Here is a 15,946-nt window from a genome sequence, read left to right as displayed (position 1 = left end):
ATTTGTTATAACAGATTTATTGAATTCGTTATTACGAATTTAATTTGTTATTACAGATTCATTGAATTCGTTATAACGAATTTAATTTGTTATTACAGATTTAATTAAGCTCCGCTAGCGGTAACATTCTATTAGGTTGCGGACACTTATGTCGGCTGATTTCGAGATTAAATATCTAAATTGACCAGTCAGAAGGCGGATTAAAGATCTGATTACTTTTCTTTGCAAAGTTTTGCCTATTTTCAATTCATTGTAAGTATTTGTAGAATAATTTTTTAAAATATTGAGCAGAACTATCACACTGGTGTATTTTAGAAAATAAATCATTTAGGCTTTGCATATGAGGCAAGTTAAACATCTTGAAGTAAAAGATCTCATCCTTTTTTTGCCATAAAATTCGAAAATCATGTCCATATAAAAAAAAACTTATTTTTAATTTTGTGTTATTTACTTCCATACGTACGTATTGTATTATTTAGGTTTCATCTAAACAATATTAGCTCTGTCCGCAACCAAGGACCTTTGTATGTTTCCCGAAATACTATTAACTCCTTGATGGTTACTATGTGCAAATGTAAACATATAATATATCTCAGAACTTTAATGCATGTTTGAACTGGAATTAAAAGTCACAGTAGCTTAAATATATAGTTACTAGAGGTTTGAATACATGTTGGTGATAATTAAGAAATGTGTTAATTACATTTTAGTCTATGCGTTTGACTTTGCAAAGCGATACTCTGTTCCTGAAACACCTGAAGTTTTGCCAAAGAATGTCCCCCAGTCAAATCTTTGATCTGTCGTTAATTAATGCAATAACGATTACCATGTTTCACATTGTCCAAAAAGAATTCAAGAGAGTACAAAGTTTAACGTATTCAAAAGAGTACTAAAACGTATAAACTTGAACAACAAACTGAATTTAACTGAATTATTATTTTAAACGTAATTAAGAGAAAACAGAAAAGTTGTGGGTGGACGGATGAAATGAGAGATAAACAAACAGAGTGATTACAACAGGGCACCTGCAAAGTCTTGCATGGCCCTGATGATACAATCAGTTTCTGTGTTTTCACGACTGAAGTAGAGTGGTTCCAATCACTGCAGAGGGAAACTAATAAACCACTAACGAGGATTACTTATTTTTCTGCAACATTGCAACCGTGGCGGAAGAATAAAAAATGATTTAATTGAACAAGTATTGCATTTTGTATAATTTGTTCAGTATTATTTACAGTAAATAAAAATATATTCATATATAGGATTCATTCCAAAAATTGTCAAATTTTTGCACCACAATAAGGTAAGATCCACAGCCCTGTTGTTTTTACCCTTTCTCCTGACTCATTTCGTTTGCTTCATCTATTGTTATCCTATTTCCCCTAGTTACCGGGGCAGCATGTATTATGATGTCCTCTAACTGCTCTTGAGTCAGATTAAAGGGAGACAAATCATGATCAGACATTTGTCTCCGAAGAATTTTTTGATGCCGAGTTCTAGCATTCATGATAGGTTGATCTGAAGCCATTGTCTCTTCACTATTAATGTTAGGAAGTTCTTGTAAAGTTATGATTTGATGATCACTGGATGAAGACGTCGAGGGAATTTGACGTTGAGTCTGTTGCACCGGGATTCTCTGAGTATGCGCATTCGTTGACGGCTTTGGTGATGAGTTTGTTTGCGGGTTGTTACGCTGCTTTGCAGGTGATGCTGGGAGTTTGACACGCTCCTCTTGTACTTTTTCTGGATTACTCTTTTCTTTCTCCTTTTCTTTTAGCTTATAGAACTCATCTGCAGACAGATAAAGAAATCCTTGCACCATTTAGTAATTAACATTGACAGGTAATGTACAACAATTTGCGGGGAGCAGGTCAATGTCATTTCGTTAACCGTCGCCAGCATTACGGAGTGTGTATGATATATAAAAAGAGTAATAATCAAATAATCTTATTAAAGTTTTTTTGTAGACGAAACAGTCTTATGATACTTGAATAGTTTAAGGATGACTATAGTTAACGGTACCTGTGTAGGATAGGAATAACGTCCCCCAAACAATACTCCATATCCAACCCAAGAGAAGAAAGATAGTCGTAAAGAGCTGAAGAAAGGCTACCCAACAGTTGACCAGCACCACCTTGGATTTCGTGTTGTCCTTGAGCCTCATTTTGGAACCACAAAGGACACTGAGTCCAGACAGAAAAGTACCTGTAAAATCAGAGATTTTAATACAATTTACCACAAGAAAATACCTGTAAAATCAGAGACAATTTAATTCAGACCACCAACAAAAAGTACCTGTAAAATCGAATAAATTGTTTCTAAGTCTAAAGATTATATTTATATGCCAAATTAACACATTCTTCTTTCCTAGATACAGTTTGAAACCTGGAAGCTTTACGAAACTTTAAACATGAAAATTTCATCTTTAGCCTCCTGAAACCGTTAAGGTAAGAGTTTCTGATTGGAGAAAAATGGTCTTTCTCTCATGCTCAAAATACAAAACTTCAGTGGTTTCAGTGTTAAATTAACAATACAATACAGGCACAAATTTCCCTTTGCATAAAATTTGAAAAAGTAGAAACGTCTGATAATTATTTTATTGGCATGAGAATAAATGAAAATATAAATTAATACAAATTTTATTAAATAATATTGACACTTAATTTTTTTCCAGAAAGATACTTAATATGTTGTATATTACGATGTGGTGGAAAAACCTTTGACTTTGTTGATAAATATGTATAACACAATAAGTACTAGGTCCATAGCTAATAAGGATAAACTTATTAATATAATCTCTCCCTTCTCTCTCCTATCAAATTTACAGAAAATACTTCATATGTATTACATGTATTAAAGAACACTTTCAAAAATTCTGTATAATAAAAACATTATAAAAAGCATTTCCACAAAGGATACGATAAAGTTATGAGACGGTACTATCATTTATGATAGTTGTGAATGGAAGATATATAATTCGTTGTTACATTTAATGTAATCCAGATGTTTAAAGTATTCTCCCTAGGATCTGCGTGGGTTAATTTACCTGACACCAGTTGCCATGCTAATTTCTAGCAATTTCACCTACTTTCCTACATTAACACTTCATTACACGTGGTAACAATTTCTTCTTTAAAACCTGAACACACCTCTCACCCAAGGACAATGCGTGCATTTACAAAGATAGCAGAATGAAGAATTCTTAAGAAGAAATTCAAAAGAACACTTCATTTTCAGTTAACACAACATTAATCAACCCAACAATTTTTCAATATTTATCATGAGGACAGATGATACGAACGTTGTTGACTCAATCTAAAGAAAATAATACAAAAAGTCATATTAATATATTTGATAATTATAATATTAATAAAATTAATAAACTGCAGAGATTTTGAATTTTCATTTAAAAGTTTCATAATAATGAACTATACAGGGATAAATAGCTGAAGATTTTTAAGCAGGATTGCAGAGAGGAAGAATCTTAAACTTCAACATTAAAAAGATCATATTTGCGTCATCAAATCTCTCAAGTGTTCAACAGATTCGGGCGTTTCAAAGATAAGTTGATGCTACAAGGATTTCAACTACCTCATTTAAAGTCAGCAGTTTGTTAATGTGCAGTCGTTGTACAGTGGCATTGCTAACAAAATAAGTATAACCTGATACTCGATCGCTTTGTTGTTGGTTGAATTTTTGATATACAACACTGTTCATTATATGCATCTTTTTTTTTTTTTATAAATAACAATCAAAATTCAGATTTGAAAAGATAGTAATAATGTGTGGCGTACCTTCATGAAAAGTCAGCTTAACCTATTGAATTGTTTGAATCGGGCATACCATAATTGTCAGTATTGAAAGCTAAATGTAAATTGAAAGTGACACCTTGCGGAAAAGGGGCTGTTTTCGTTTACTCTTGATTGAAATAACACGCCAAATATCCCAAGTGTATTTTGGTTTTCATTGTTTGTATAGTACGATCAATTTCTAAGTAGAAGATTATTTGATTAAACTTCAAGGAAGACATCGAAATATAATCGAGCGCGAATCTCTCTTACAGAAAGACCTCGAGCCTGCTGTTTGTGTCAACGTCTCAGACACAAACAAATTAACTTTTGAATCGATTACAACGAAGTTAATAGGAGTCTCAGGGAGATTTCAAAATTCTTAGACAGAATTGAGGATTCTGTTTATGATATTGATCCGTCTGTGAGAAAGAGAAGAAACTGAAGCCCTAGAATGACAAAGTGACATTACGATATGTTCGATGCATCAATATTATTTACTCAGAAACTACATGTACCTGTTGTTATTGACCAAAAAAAAAGAAGTATATCGCAAAGTCAAACACTAATACATGTACAATATTTTATTATTTGTTAACTAAATAGTTTACAAAGCATACTGAACACATTCCTCTTTAGTTAATCCCTCATCATACGTTTTTTTTTTCAAGATTGAATTATGCTTTACAGTGAAAAGGATAAGGCCTTTACAATATAACTAATCAAAGGCTAAGGGCCTAGTAATATTTTTTTAATAAAGGTACATTTATATTTAGTTTATTTTGCATCTTAAGAGATTGAATATTATATGTCTGATCCATGTTCAGTTCATAAATAAACTGTATATTGCTTTTCCTTTATATATACAGGTTGGCACTCATGAGCTTCCGTATTATTTTGACTGGATTCTATAATGAATTTAAGCACATTAGCTGAAGTGGTCAGTGTTATGAAGTAATTAGGTTAAAGATTCCCACAGCAAATCTGGATTCTAAAAATAGATTTTCAACAACAACTAGCTGCAGCTAATGAGAGCAGCAGGTGTTTGTGATATATATATATATATATATAAATATTCATACGCAGTAATTGTACATCGAACAGGTATTTAATCAAAAATTTCTTTAAAAGCATGAAGGCTTAAATAATGTTACTGTATGAAATTTTATACAGTTTTTACCTCTTAAGTTTATACAATCACTCAAACCAAAGCATATATAATATTTGGCGTATGGATCACCTTGATGAATTTTAAATTTTACAGCTCTGAAATGGCTATGTCGACAGGGAGTAGCTCGCTACGCGAGCCAACTCAAAAACCATTGTAATATTTTACGTTACATTTATTTTGTCCTTTATTAAGAGACCTATTTTAATTTGTATTCAGATGAAGCAGAATTTATTTCTAGACTTCTTCAAAAAACAAAGGAATCTCTTGCTGTGGCCCTCAACAATTGGATCTATATAGACGACGTATTATCAATTAAAAATATTCATTCCTACGTTGATTCGATATATCCCTATAATTCTAAACTCAATATGAAAGATGTATGACACATTTGTGTTATATCTGGACTCTTTGCTAAAAAAATATGGCTACCTAACAACAAAATTATGACTAACGTAAACAAGTTTCCTATTGTTAACCCCCCTAATTAAGTAATATATGCTTATCACCGGCCTATTGAGTGTATGTATCGCATCCCAATCGTTTCATTACACAAGAACATGCTCTACCTACAAAAATCAAATAAGTTGCGAAAACATTGATATAATCAGACCTGATAACGTCAACAAATCGTAAACTCTGTGTCCTATATCGGCAAAGACCCAGCCAACAAATACAACCATAGAGTCGAATTCTGATGCTTTTGAAACAAAATTTTCCCGCCATTATTTTGTTTGTGGATTTTTTCTTTTGTTCTTTTGAGAAGTTATACACGGCTGGAATGACTGGTGAACAGGGGTTGCTCACTCCACTTTGACACCTGATTCTGTATTTGATAGGTAGATAGTCTACGTTGTATAAATAAGTTTTTGAGTGTAACTGTTAACTATTATTAACACAAAAACTATTATTTTAATATAATTGTAACACAGTTTATATGAAAAAGTACTATCATTCTATTTTACAATTAATGAACTGTTGATAAATACATCATTATAATAATTACATTTATAAGTTAATATCATAATTTAGAAATAAAAAAATATCTATTTGAAAAACCTTAAAATAAACATTGATTTTAAAGGGAAATTTATATTTTTTTGTCAGTTAGAGTAGATTTAAAGATAAATATAACTATAAACTTTTTTTCATATTATATACTTTAGAAACTATTCTTTACCATTAACATAATAAATTATCAACTGTAAAAATATGTGTAGCTCACTTTTGTGGATAATGAAAAAGGGTAGAGAAAACGCAAAGTGATCGATCTCATAAAAAAAACCCTTAAAACAATAGAAATGTGTGGTCAGGGCAAAACACGGCCTCCTGGAGAAACCAGAGGTACGTGGGACTAGGTTCCTAAGAGGACATCTCATACGAAATGTCATAAAATATGTTTGAGTTAAAATAAAACAATGATTGATCATTCTCTTTTTAGATACACTTGTCTTCTTGAAACAGAATGCTTCAGTCACTATATATTTTTTATTTTCTGATTATAATAGCATCTTTCTCATTCTTCTTTGGAGACCTAATCATAAAATTAATTCAGTTATAGATTCGATGCGATATGACTGATTAATTCAGATATAGATTCGATGCGATATGACTATGATCCTATTAGAAAAAAATAAATTTGAAATCTGATAACGACGTTTTTGTTACATTTCTTTTTTTTTCTTTCTTTTTGAAAAAAAGCTAAATTGATCAACAATGCACAAGAAAATATTCTAAATAATAAGTTTATTACTAGTAGACATTATAATCTTTCAGGAATCAAAATGCATTTTCAGATTAAAAAAATCAATATGCATTCTGTCCTTTTCATTGCCAATTATCCTGCCCGTACAAAGCGTACATGTTTATTATGTTTTTCTTCTGTATGATAAATCTATCTCTATCATCACTATGCGGAGGAATACAAGCCTGGTAATTTTGTGTTTGTAATATACGGGTCAGAACCGTACAGACATATCAGATGATTGTTCCGGATAAAACAGCAGGCTGAATGTCTGTTCAGTGGTATGTTAATTGCCCTTAGTTCACCCTGAGCATCATTGTGATTTATTTATGTAGCAGAGACAATATTGTTCTTAATTTCATAACAACAAAGCCTCAGTTGTAGCAACACTTTCAGTATGCGCTGCCTATCCTGCTTTCATGAACATTGTAATGACATGTTTTACGTCAACACGGGTAAGGGTCTTGACAGAAAATCGCTATAATTTTTCCTTTAAGTATTTGGCAAGATAATTTTCTAAAATAAACAAACGACTAAAATCTTTCTAGGCGTGATCTTTTTGTCAAAGTTAATCTGAGTTTGTGGATATTAAGATATCCATATAAATATATATCTTAATGAGAATGAATATTGTGCCCAGGGTTTTTAAAGACATTGCAACGTAGGCGATAATAGATTTGTTTAAAAGTATACAAAGCACACGGTGTTCCCAAATTCATTTACCTTGTGAGATAAATATAATACCCAGTATTGTTTACAATATAATTGAAAAAAAATCGGACTTTAATTTATTTTATAAATTTTGAAATTTCGAGAATTTAACAAGAAGTTTATGAACAGCTGATATGTTATATAAACACATACTATCGAAGATGGTTTGTAAACGGCTGATATATTATATAAACACATACTAGTGAACATCATGGAAACATTCTCATTTCAATTAAACAAATTTTTTAAAATGCCAGCTTAAATTTATAATTTTTTAAAAACAAAATATCACCCATGTCGTATAAAAGCAGGAAAAAACTTTTATATTGGATTTACCTTATAAAATCTAAGAAGTCATTTTGATACAGAAACATAACATTCCTAAGTCATTCAAATAATGAAGTTGACATATTGGATTTTGTATCAAACAAATAGTATGTACACTTGTCACGAAATAAACGGGGCTTAATGTGCAATAAATCAGGATAGGGAATTAATGTTTGGAATACTTTTACTTCTAGGAAAATGGGTATTGATTAAGCTTACTCCTGCGTCCTCTCTCATCCCTTTCAATAATTAAACAGTTAGGGAGTGGGTACTAGGAACCGACGAAATGCCCTGTTCTTCTGATTTATTGTCCAATTAAAATGAGTATTATTTCCTTGTCATCAAATGTATAAAAATATGTATCACGATATCGATGGTATCAACTATTAAGTGTGTCCTATAACAAACTTTTACAATAGTTAACTATAGTTCAAAATAAAACACAGTCTATTCCTAAAATTTAGCATGCAAATCTTCTCAATAACAAATTTGGAGTTTAGTGGGCCTAATATCCTTTTTTTACCATTGAGATATTATTTGAAAATAACATGTACATATAAAACAAATATTTTCCCTTCCCTAAAATATGCATGAAGAACTTGAAAAAGATTCAATTTTAGTAAAAGCTATGATTCGCTATATTTAAAACTTGAACAGTGTATCATTATAATAGAATTTGGTTAATAAATCAAAGAAACAACTCAGATGTGACATGCATCCACAACGGTATACAAAATATATGAAACATATGGAGATAACGAACAGTACTAGTATTCAAGATCAAAAGTGCATAAAACAAATCAAAATTTGAGCAGAGCAAACTCGGACCTCCAAAACCTCAGAGATGGGATCAGGTGCCATGGAGGAGTGAGCATCCCTGCCGACCAATCACACCCGCCGTGTGCTCCTTGTCATGATCGGGAAATAACGGAAAAATCGTCAATTCAGAGTATAAATAATGGACTAACAAATTGTATGAAAAACTCAGTCAGCATTTGACTCAATGATAAATTGTATTTGCTGACAAGGTCATTGTATCAACCACAGAACTTACAAAATGATGACTTTCAACGAAACTGCAGATATTCTTGTTTCATCAACCTGTTTTTCAATACAATTTATCTCGTTTTAGAAATTGTCCATACGTAGAGCATGAATCACCTGAGGTATATAAACTCTGCAATCAGGTGATGAAGGTATATTGCTGCATAAGTATGGGAAGTTTGCGATAGAAAAGTTAAATTAAGTCATCACGTCTATCATTGCTGCTTAAGTAAAGGAAGCTGAGGATTGTAAAGTTACAGTCATCACGTTTATCATAAAGCTTGGTTGTTAGATGACCATTAACGTCTTTTCATGTAAAATACCAAATATGAAACAGATGAGTCAGACTTTCTGTGGTATCGTTTATCTCACGCACCTAGATATACCGTATCGACACAAGAATGGAAGTAACCATTGTTAATTGACAATACGTCATCGATATATCTAAATGTGGAGTTGAAGGCCACAGCAAGCGTTTTCTTCTTTTCACGCATAAATTCTCTTCATATGAATACAAAAATAGGTCTGCAAAATAATGGGGCGCAATTTGTACCCATTAAAATTCCAATAGATTGTTGGAAGGCCTGGTCTCCAAAAACAACATAGATATTGTCAATCAGAAACTCAAGCATCTTTTTAATGTCAACGTCAGAGTACTTGTGAGTACTATCAGAATGTTTTTAACAAAATAACTTTGCAAATGACCAATGACAAGGTAAGTAAATTTACGAGTTCCATTTTCATTGAAAAAACAGCTGTCAACGATATCCAAAAGTCTGGACTTTTTATCTTAGGGAATGGTTGTGTATAAAGTTGAAATGTCGTAAGTCTTAAAGCTGTTGATTTTGGTAAAACCTTGTGATTTTAAATTGTCCAAAGTTCCTTGGAATTTTTAAGTATCCACATCTGATTTACATCAACTCTTGAAATTATTGTTGCACAGTACTCTTGAAGTTTCTTCTTCAATACTGTTAATATCTTAGAGAGGAGTAAAGAAAAAAGGCTTGATTTAGCATTTACTGGAACCCGCTATGTATCTTTGTTTATAAGAATTTTATGAAGTTTCGGAATCCAATATAGATATGGTAGTTTAAATTCATTTTGGTTCTTTTGGGATCTTAAAAATATTCAGAACTGACATAAAGATTTGAAGAATTTCCTCCTTAGAAAGGGAACTATGAGTATAAGTTGGATTACCACTTGTAGAATTAAATCCAAGTTCTTCTAAAATACAATTCATATAATGAGCTTTACAAACGAAGACAGTGTTGTTACCTGCTTTGTCAGAAGGGACCAGTATATGTATCAGTAGAGATAGCCTAAGGATAAATGTGAAGTTTTAGGTAAGAATGAGCAATAAGTATCTTTTTCTAGCATTTGCTTAAATATATAAATATAAATTTTATGATGCCAGTCATCATAAAAGAACTATAAATGTTGAGTTCACCAAGGTTATAAATAAGTATTGTTATCGTCTTTTTAAAAATAAAAATATCCAAATATGAAATAAATCTGTCAAACTATTTGATATCTTTTACTCTTCGTTCAAAAGGACATATTTACATTTCCAAATGTTTTTTCCTTGAGGTTCTTTGCAAGTTAGCAAAAGTTCTCATGAACTACAGTGGGATGAGTAAGAATATTTCCATTGTGATGTTACTGAAGTAAAAAATAGCGCACCCCCCCCCCCCATGAACGTACGAGTGATAAAAATATGTAGCAATACATCAGAAAAATAATGTTAATATAAGAAATTGATTTTATTTCTGATGAATCATAAGATATATGAACTACATCGTTTCAAGCCTGCATATTTATCATGAAGCGTTAAAGTACATCATTAAATATGCCGACGTGCGTGAAGCGTCGCCGTTCATGTCCTCATGAATTCTCAGAGATAGATTTCTTAAAATAAAGTAGTGAAAAGGAATATAGACAGGTGTCATTTCTTAATGTTTGTATAAAGAATCATCTAAAAACATTATCTAAATGGTTATTATAACACATTAGTTGTGTAGGTAATTTCACCAAAATGAAATGCGCCAGTGCAAATTGTATCCCAAAAGAGGGAACCTCAATTAAAACACGAGTTGGGAATTAAACTGAAGTTTGTCCTTTATAAGTAGGGCACACTAAGTTCAGCCCTTTCACCGCTGAACTAGCAATAAATGGATGTATACCATTTTAATTAAGAAAACTAAAGTAGGACCCTTGCTTGCTTACTATTAATTTATATTATTAGAGTATTTCCGATCATGCAATTACTAATTACTACATCGATTTTTATCCTTGTAGAAATATACATCTCCATTCCATCCCGGAGCAGATCTGGCAAATGAGCGGGGCAATAAAGGAACACCTTACAAAGTCATTCATTTATACAGATGGAAATGGAGTTTTATCATCATTGTTATTCAATGTTGAGTATGTCTATTTTCCTCCATAAACAAAATCGATAGACAAATACAGTGTAAGTGACTACAGGATGTCTGAAAACGGGAAGAAGGCAAAACAGAATATTCAGTTAAAATTTCAGAATCTGTGTCCCTATGTTGATGACCCAGAGAATTAATCCTGGTCTGAATAATACGGTTGTTAATAGTACAATGTACCATGATTTTTTATAACATTGTTCAAAAAGTGATCCCTAAATTGTAGTCTTTATTATCTACTTCAATTCAGTTAAATACTTCGCCTAAATAAGTGATTGCAATACAATCAGTACGTTCGATTAGATCTTTTTAGTCGGTTTTATAATGAAACATACGGAGATAACGAACAATGATCAAGCTCAAAATCCATAAAACAATACAAAATAGGAGCAGAGTAAACACAGACCTCTAAAACATCAGAGGTGGGATCAAGTGCCATGAAGGAATGAGCATTCCCTGCCGACTGGTTTCACCCGCCGTGTGTTTCTTGTCACAATCGGAAAATAACGGAAAATCCGTCGACAATTCAGTGTATATATATTGACCTAACAATTGCTTTGAAAATCGCCAGTCAGCATTTGACTCTATGATAAATTGTATTTGCTGACAAGGTCACTGCATCAACATTACTAAGTTCAACCACACGAAATATACATTTTTGCATGAAGGGAATTGCCGAAGAATTTGCTGATCGGCGTCCACTTGAAGTCTTACATTTACGGGGGTTATCAATATGTCCAAGGTACCCAGCAGTGGGTATAAGACAAGTGTTAGATCCTCTCCTTTAGTTGTATGCGTTAATGACCTTCTTCTATCCGTTTTCATTCAAATATTTACATACTTCCCGCAACTATTTATTTATCTAACATCAACAAAAATATCTAAAAAATATTCTTTTTATTTTATTAATAATAAACTGATGTTTTCAAATCAAACATTTCTGAACAGGCAAAGTATACACAAAATTAGAAGTCAAATGAAGATAACATGTGCTCAATAGATTTCAGAAAAAAAATCTGAAAAGTTTTAAGGTGAAAAAAATTTAAGGTATTGAGGTGAATGGAAATCTTTAGTACATGTATAATCGCTCAGATTCAGTCTGTAAATCTTACAAGTTCCTAACATTCCATAGGTATTAGCTTTTTTTTCAATAATCTTCTATTAGAAAAAATGCCTTTTTCCAATATTAACTGTATGACATTTGGGTTTCCATGTAAGAGTCTTACCTTCTGGAAATTTTTATTACCTCTGCAATGTTTTATCTTTTGAGTTTGTAGAGAGACTGAATAAATTATAAGTTCACTTTACACTTTTGATAAATCTTCCTACTCGTCTCTTGACTAAATAATTATAACAAGGGAAGTGAAAGAAGAAATAAAACACAAATAACCGGATAATCTCGATTTGATGTTTTCGGTTTCCAAGACAATCAGCATAAAGTTTGCTGAACAAAAATGAACGCTATTTGTTACACATATAGATAATAGACCCATTCCTCAATACAAGTTAAAATTAGATAGTACAGATTCGTTTTATATATGTGTTACAAAATAGAGAGGAATTCACATTAGTTTGTAACAATCATGGATACGTTGTAAGGGTGGTTATCAAATAAGGATCTCATAAAAATGCACAATTCGATTAAGCAAAAGTGAATACATGTAGGAAAAAAATTATTTTAATGCAGTAATCTGGAATATATTTCTAACTTGTTCAGTATTGTAATGAAACTATCGGGAGATTAAACACCAGGACATCAATAGCAGATGTTACACACTCGGCTTTACCAAATAGCAATATAATCAATTTTACCTCCCATCTGACATTTCTATTCTGGGTGAGAGAAGTTATGGCGGATGGTGTATATTTCAAAATGTCGAGGTAGCTTATTCCAAGATGTCTGATCATAGTCCTATCATTATACGAATAGTTAATATTTGATTTTTTTGAAATGAGGAATATTAAACAAAATAATTTATAGATAGAGAGAGTTCTAAGTGGACGAAAGTTTTGCACCACATTCAACTTTTGTCTTGCGTAAGATTTCATTCAAATAACTATCTAATGCAATTATTCGTCTGGACCAGAGGGCTTTATTTGAGTTGAAACACTGCTGTATAGGACAACAATGAAGGAATATACATTTTCATGTATAAGACAAATTGTTGCATAGATGAACATTTAATATAAGATCGTGGGAATTCTAGTGAAAGATTATTCTACATCGTCTTGTTGGAAAGTCCAGAGAAATGTCTTAGCCTTGAAATGAAGATGACCAGGGAGGACCTCACAATTTATCCGATCTATTTTTTTTAAGCATCTACATTAAGCAATTTTATTTGAACACATGTCACTGTTGACTTTAAATTGATATCTGAATATAACAGCTATATATACATCGCTAAACATCTTTTTATGGGGGAAATGATATGAATTAGATGAAACGCATGGTCTATATTTACAATTCTTTAATTTACCAAATTCTACTCCAGTTGCTTGTTTAAAGATTTGAAATAGAATTTTTGTATACAAATTCTATAGAAGAAATTTACTGCCTTGGGTAATGTTTACCGAGGAAATTAATTACTATTCAAATTACTCCATGAGAATCGCATCAAGGATTCTTAGACCCTCAGCATCCATAGAACGTAACGAGATACATTACGGCTAAATAGGTCATACAGCGTCTTAGAAATCGGCATTTACCATTAATAATGCACGGCGAGGTCGATTATCCATTCCTTCTACATTATTTCCAGTAGTTAATCACACACACGGCGAAGTCAAGGTGATTGCTCTTTTAATTCCCAAGTGCTGGAACTTGTCGTCTGGTCGTAGTTAATCAATTTGTTAAATATGAAGAGAAATGAATATAAAAATAAGTAACGATGTGGGTTAAGCAGACGAATTATATTAATAGGGATGTCAAGTGATTGACAGGTATCTAGTGAAAACACCTTAATTAAGTTACTAATTTTTATACTACATCTAATTAGAGATTTATTAGTTTTCCAGTTTCGTCTTATTTGAACTATTTTTACCCCTCAAATGACATGTACAACCTAAATCCATATCTTCTATTGTTTTAATAAAAAGAGTTAACACGATTGTTTCTTATGCAGCATTGCCATATAATGTGTGCTATTAATAATCGATCAATTTGAAAGACCCATAGAGCACTTTTAATGTCATGAGTACTTTAAAAAGTGTTTACATTTCATAAATAATGACATTGAATTGTCAATGCAGACAAGAAACACAATTTTAAAAAAAAAAGTGTCAATCGATTACGATCATAAAAGTTATTTTGAGAGTTTTGAGGGGGGAAAATCAATTAATTATATAACTATATAACATTCGAAACATAAATAATGGTGTTCTGCAGAACTTGTATTACAAAATAAAAGAAATCCATGCAAGCAGTTCTCTTCAAAAAAAGGTAGAGAAAACACATTTTCTAAGCCAAGTCTCAAAGATATCTTACCTAATCCTGGCATGATGATATTACAAATAAAGCACACAAAGGCCACAGCCGTACACATAGCGGGTATAGAGTCGCGGAAGTTGGTCTCCTTCGAAGTGGAGTCCTCCGAATCCTTAGAAGCACTCTTATGATGTAAAGGTGAAGACTGTTTGTGTGGAAAAGAATATCCCGGCATAACGGGCCTACCGTACCCAAATTGTTTTCTATGAACACGAGGGGAGGGGGTTGGCGTGGAACCCCCCGCATATATTGCCTGCATCTTGTAAATGAGAGTGATAAACAAAGCAAAACAAGAGAGAAATTACTCCAAGTGCCTTCCTAACATCATTAAATGGTCACTGTCAGTGTGAGATGGACATTGTTGTTACCGTGGCCAAACATTGATCTGAAGATTAGATACCTGTCAATTTTCAACTCCCTTCACAAAAGTATATTGATTTATCAAGGTACAAACTCTCTTTTTCCTATATGTGACAAATTCCGTCAATTTGTGTAGAAATCCTAATGGTATAAAATCTATCAGTGAGAGATTAAGCAGCAGCTTCCTTTGATGTGTTTGTTCATTTGAAGCACTGTCCATTCCTCCTGTGTTGCTAACTTTCCACGCTTGTCACAAATTAATGCTTCTTGGCTCTTCTTCTCTTCCCATCTTCAATGAATTAATTCTTAACACGACAAGGCTAATGTGTTCTGTCGGGCACAGCAGCACAGATATTTTTTTTTATAAGTGGCAGATTGCTGCTTTATATACACTCAGATCAATGCTGCTTCGATCGCGTATAAACTGTGTATTTACACATGTCATTCCGATAACAACAGAAGGAAAGGAAGAGGTCAACGTTGTCCAATTCCTGAAAGACAAAAGATGAAGACCCCGTATCTGATGTGCAGCCGTACCTAAAACGTTAGAAAAACAATGGTAGCGCTGTTGCTAAGGAAAACGATAAGATACAGGTCTGAATTATTAAGCAGTCGATTGTATTGTGTAATGCGGATGGAGGAAGATATCACCTCACAACAATTGTAATTATGTAATTTTTCTAATCGTTAGTTGCAAAGCAAAAAATGTATGTACTTTCAATTTATAAATTTTAATTATTGAATTTAAAATTAAGGTTTCTAACCGATTGTTCTTCGATCGTGATGACTGGGTAAAACAAAAACTACAGGGCCTTTAGGATTCAAATGGCACAAGCTAGATTATCAATACGCGATAGGCTCTACAATGTACTTTTAAAAGGCCTTCCT

The 15,946-nt window shown here is 32.3% G+C and overlaps 1 protein-coding gene across 1 annotated transcript; it reads right to left on the bottom strand.

Annotated features, from left to right (window-relative positions):
* Window positions 1–917: 917 nt before the first annotated feature.
* LOC134235042 (uncharacterized) lies at window positions 918–15,650 on the bottom strand. Its single transcript, XM_062717122.1, has 3 exons — window positions 14,699–15,650; window positions 2,023–2,205; window positions 918–1,791 (listed from the first exon to the last, which is right to left on the bottom strand). The coding sequence occupies exons 1-3, from the start codon at window positions 14,955–14,957 to the stop codon at window positions 1,328–1,330; spliced, it is 906 nt and encodes a 301-aa protein (XP_062573106.1). The 5' UTR covers window positions 14,958–15,650; the 3' UTR covers window positions 918–1,327.
* Window positions 15,651–15,946: the final 296 nt, after the last annotated feature.

The sequence above is a fragment of the Saccostrea cucullata genome, unplaced genomic scaffold (genome assembly GCF_032062105.1).
Source record: "Saccostrea cucullata isolate Sc308-1 unplaced genomic scaffold, CSIRO_AGI_Scuc_v1 ctg3613, whole genome shotgun sequence".
Taxonomy (NCBI): domain Eukaryota; kingdom Metazoa; phylum Mollusca; class Bivalvia; order Ostreida; family Ostreidae; genus Saccostrea; species Saccostrea cuccullata.
This window is presented reverse-complemented; position numbering and strand designations above follow the sequence as displayed.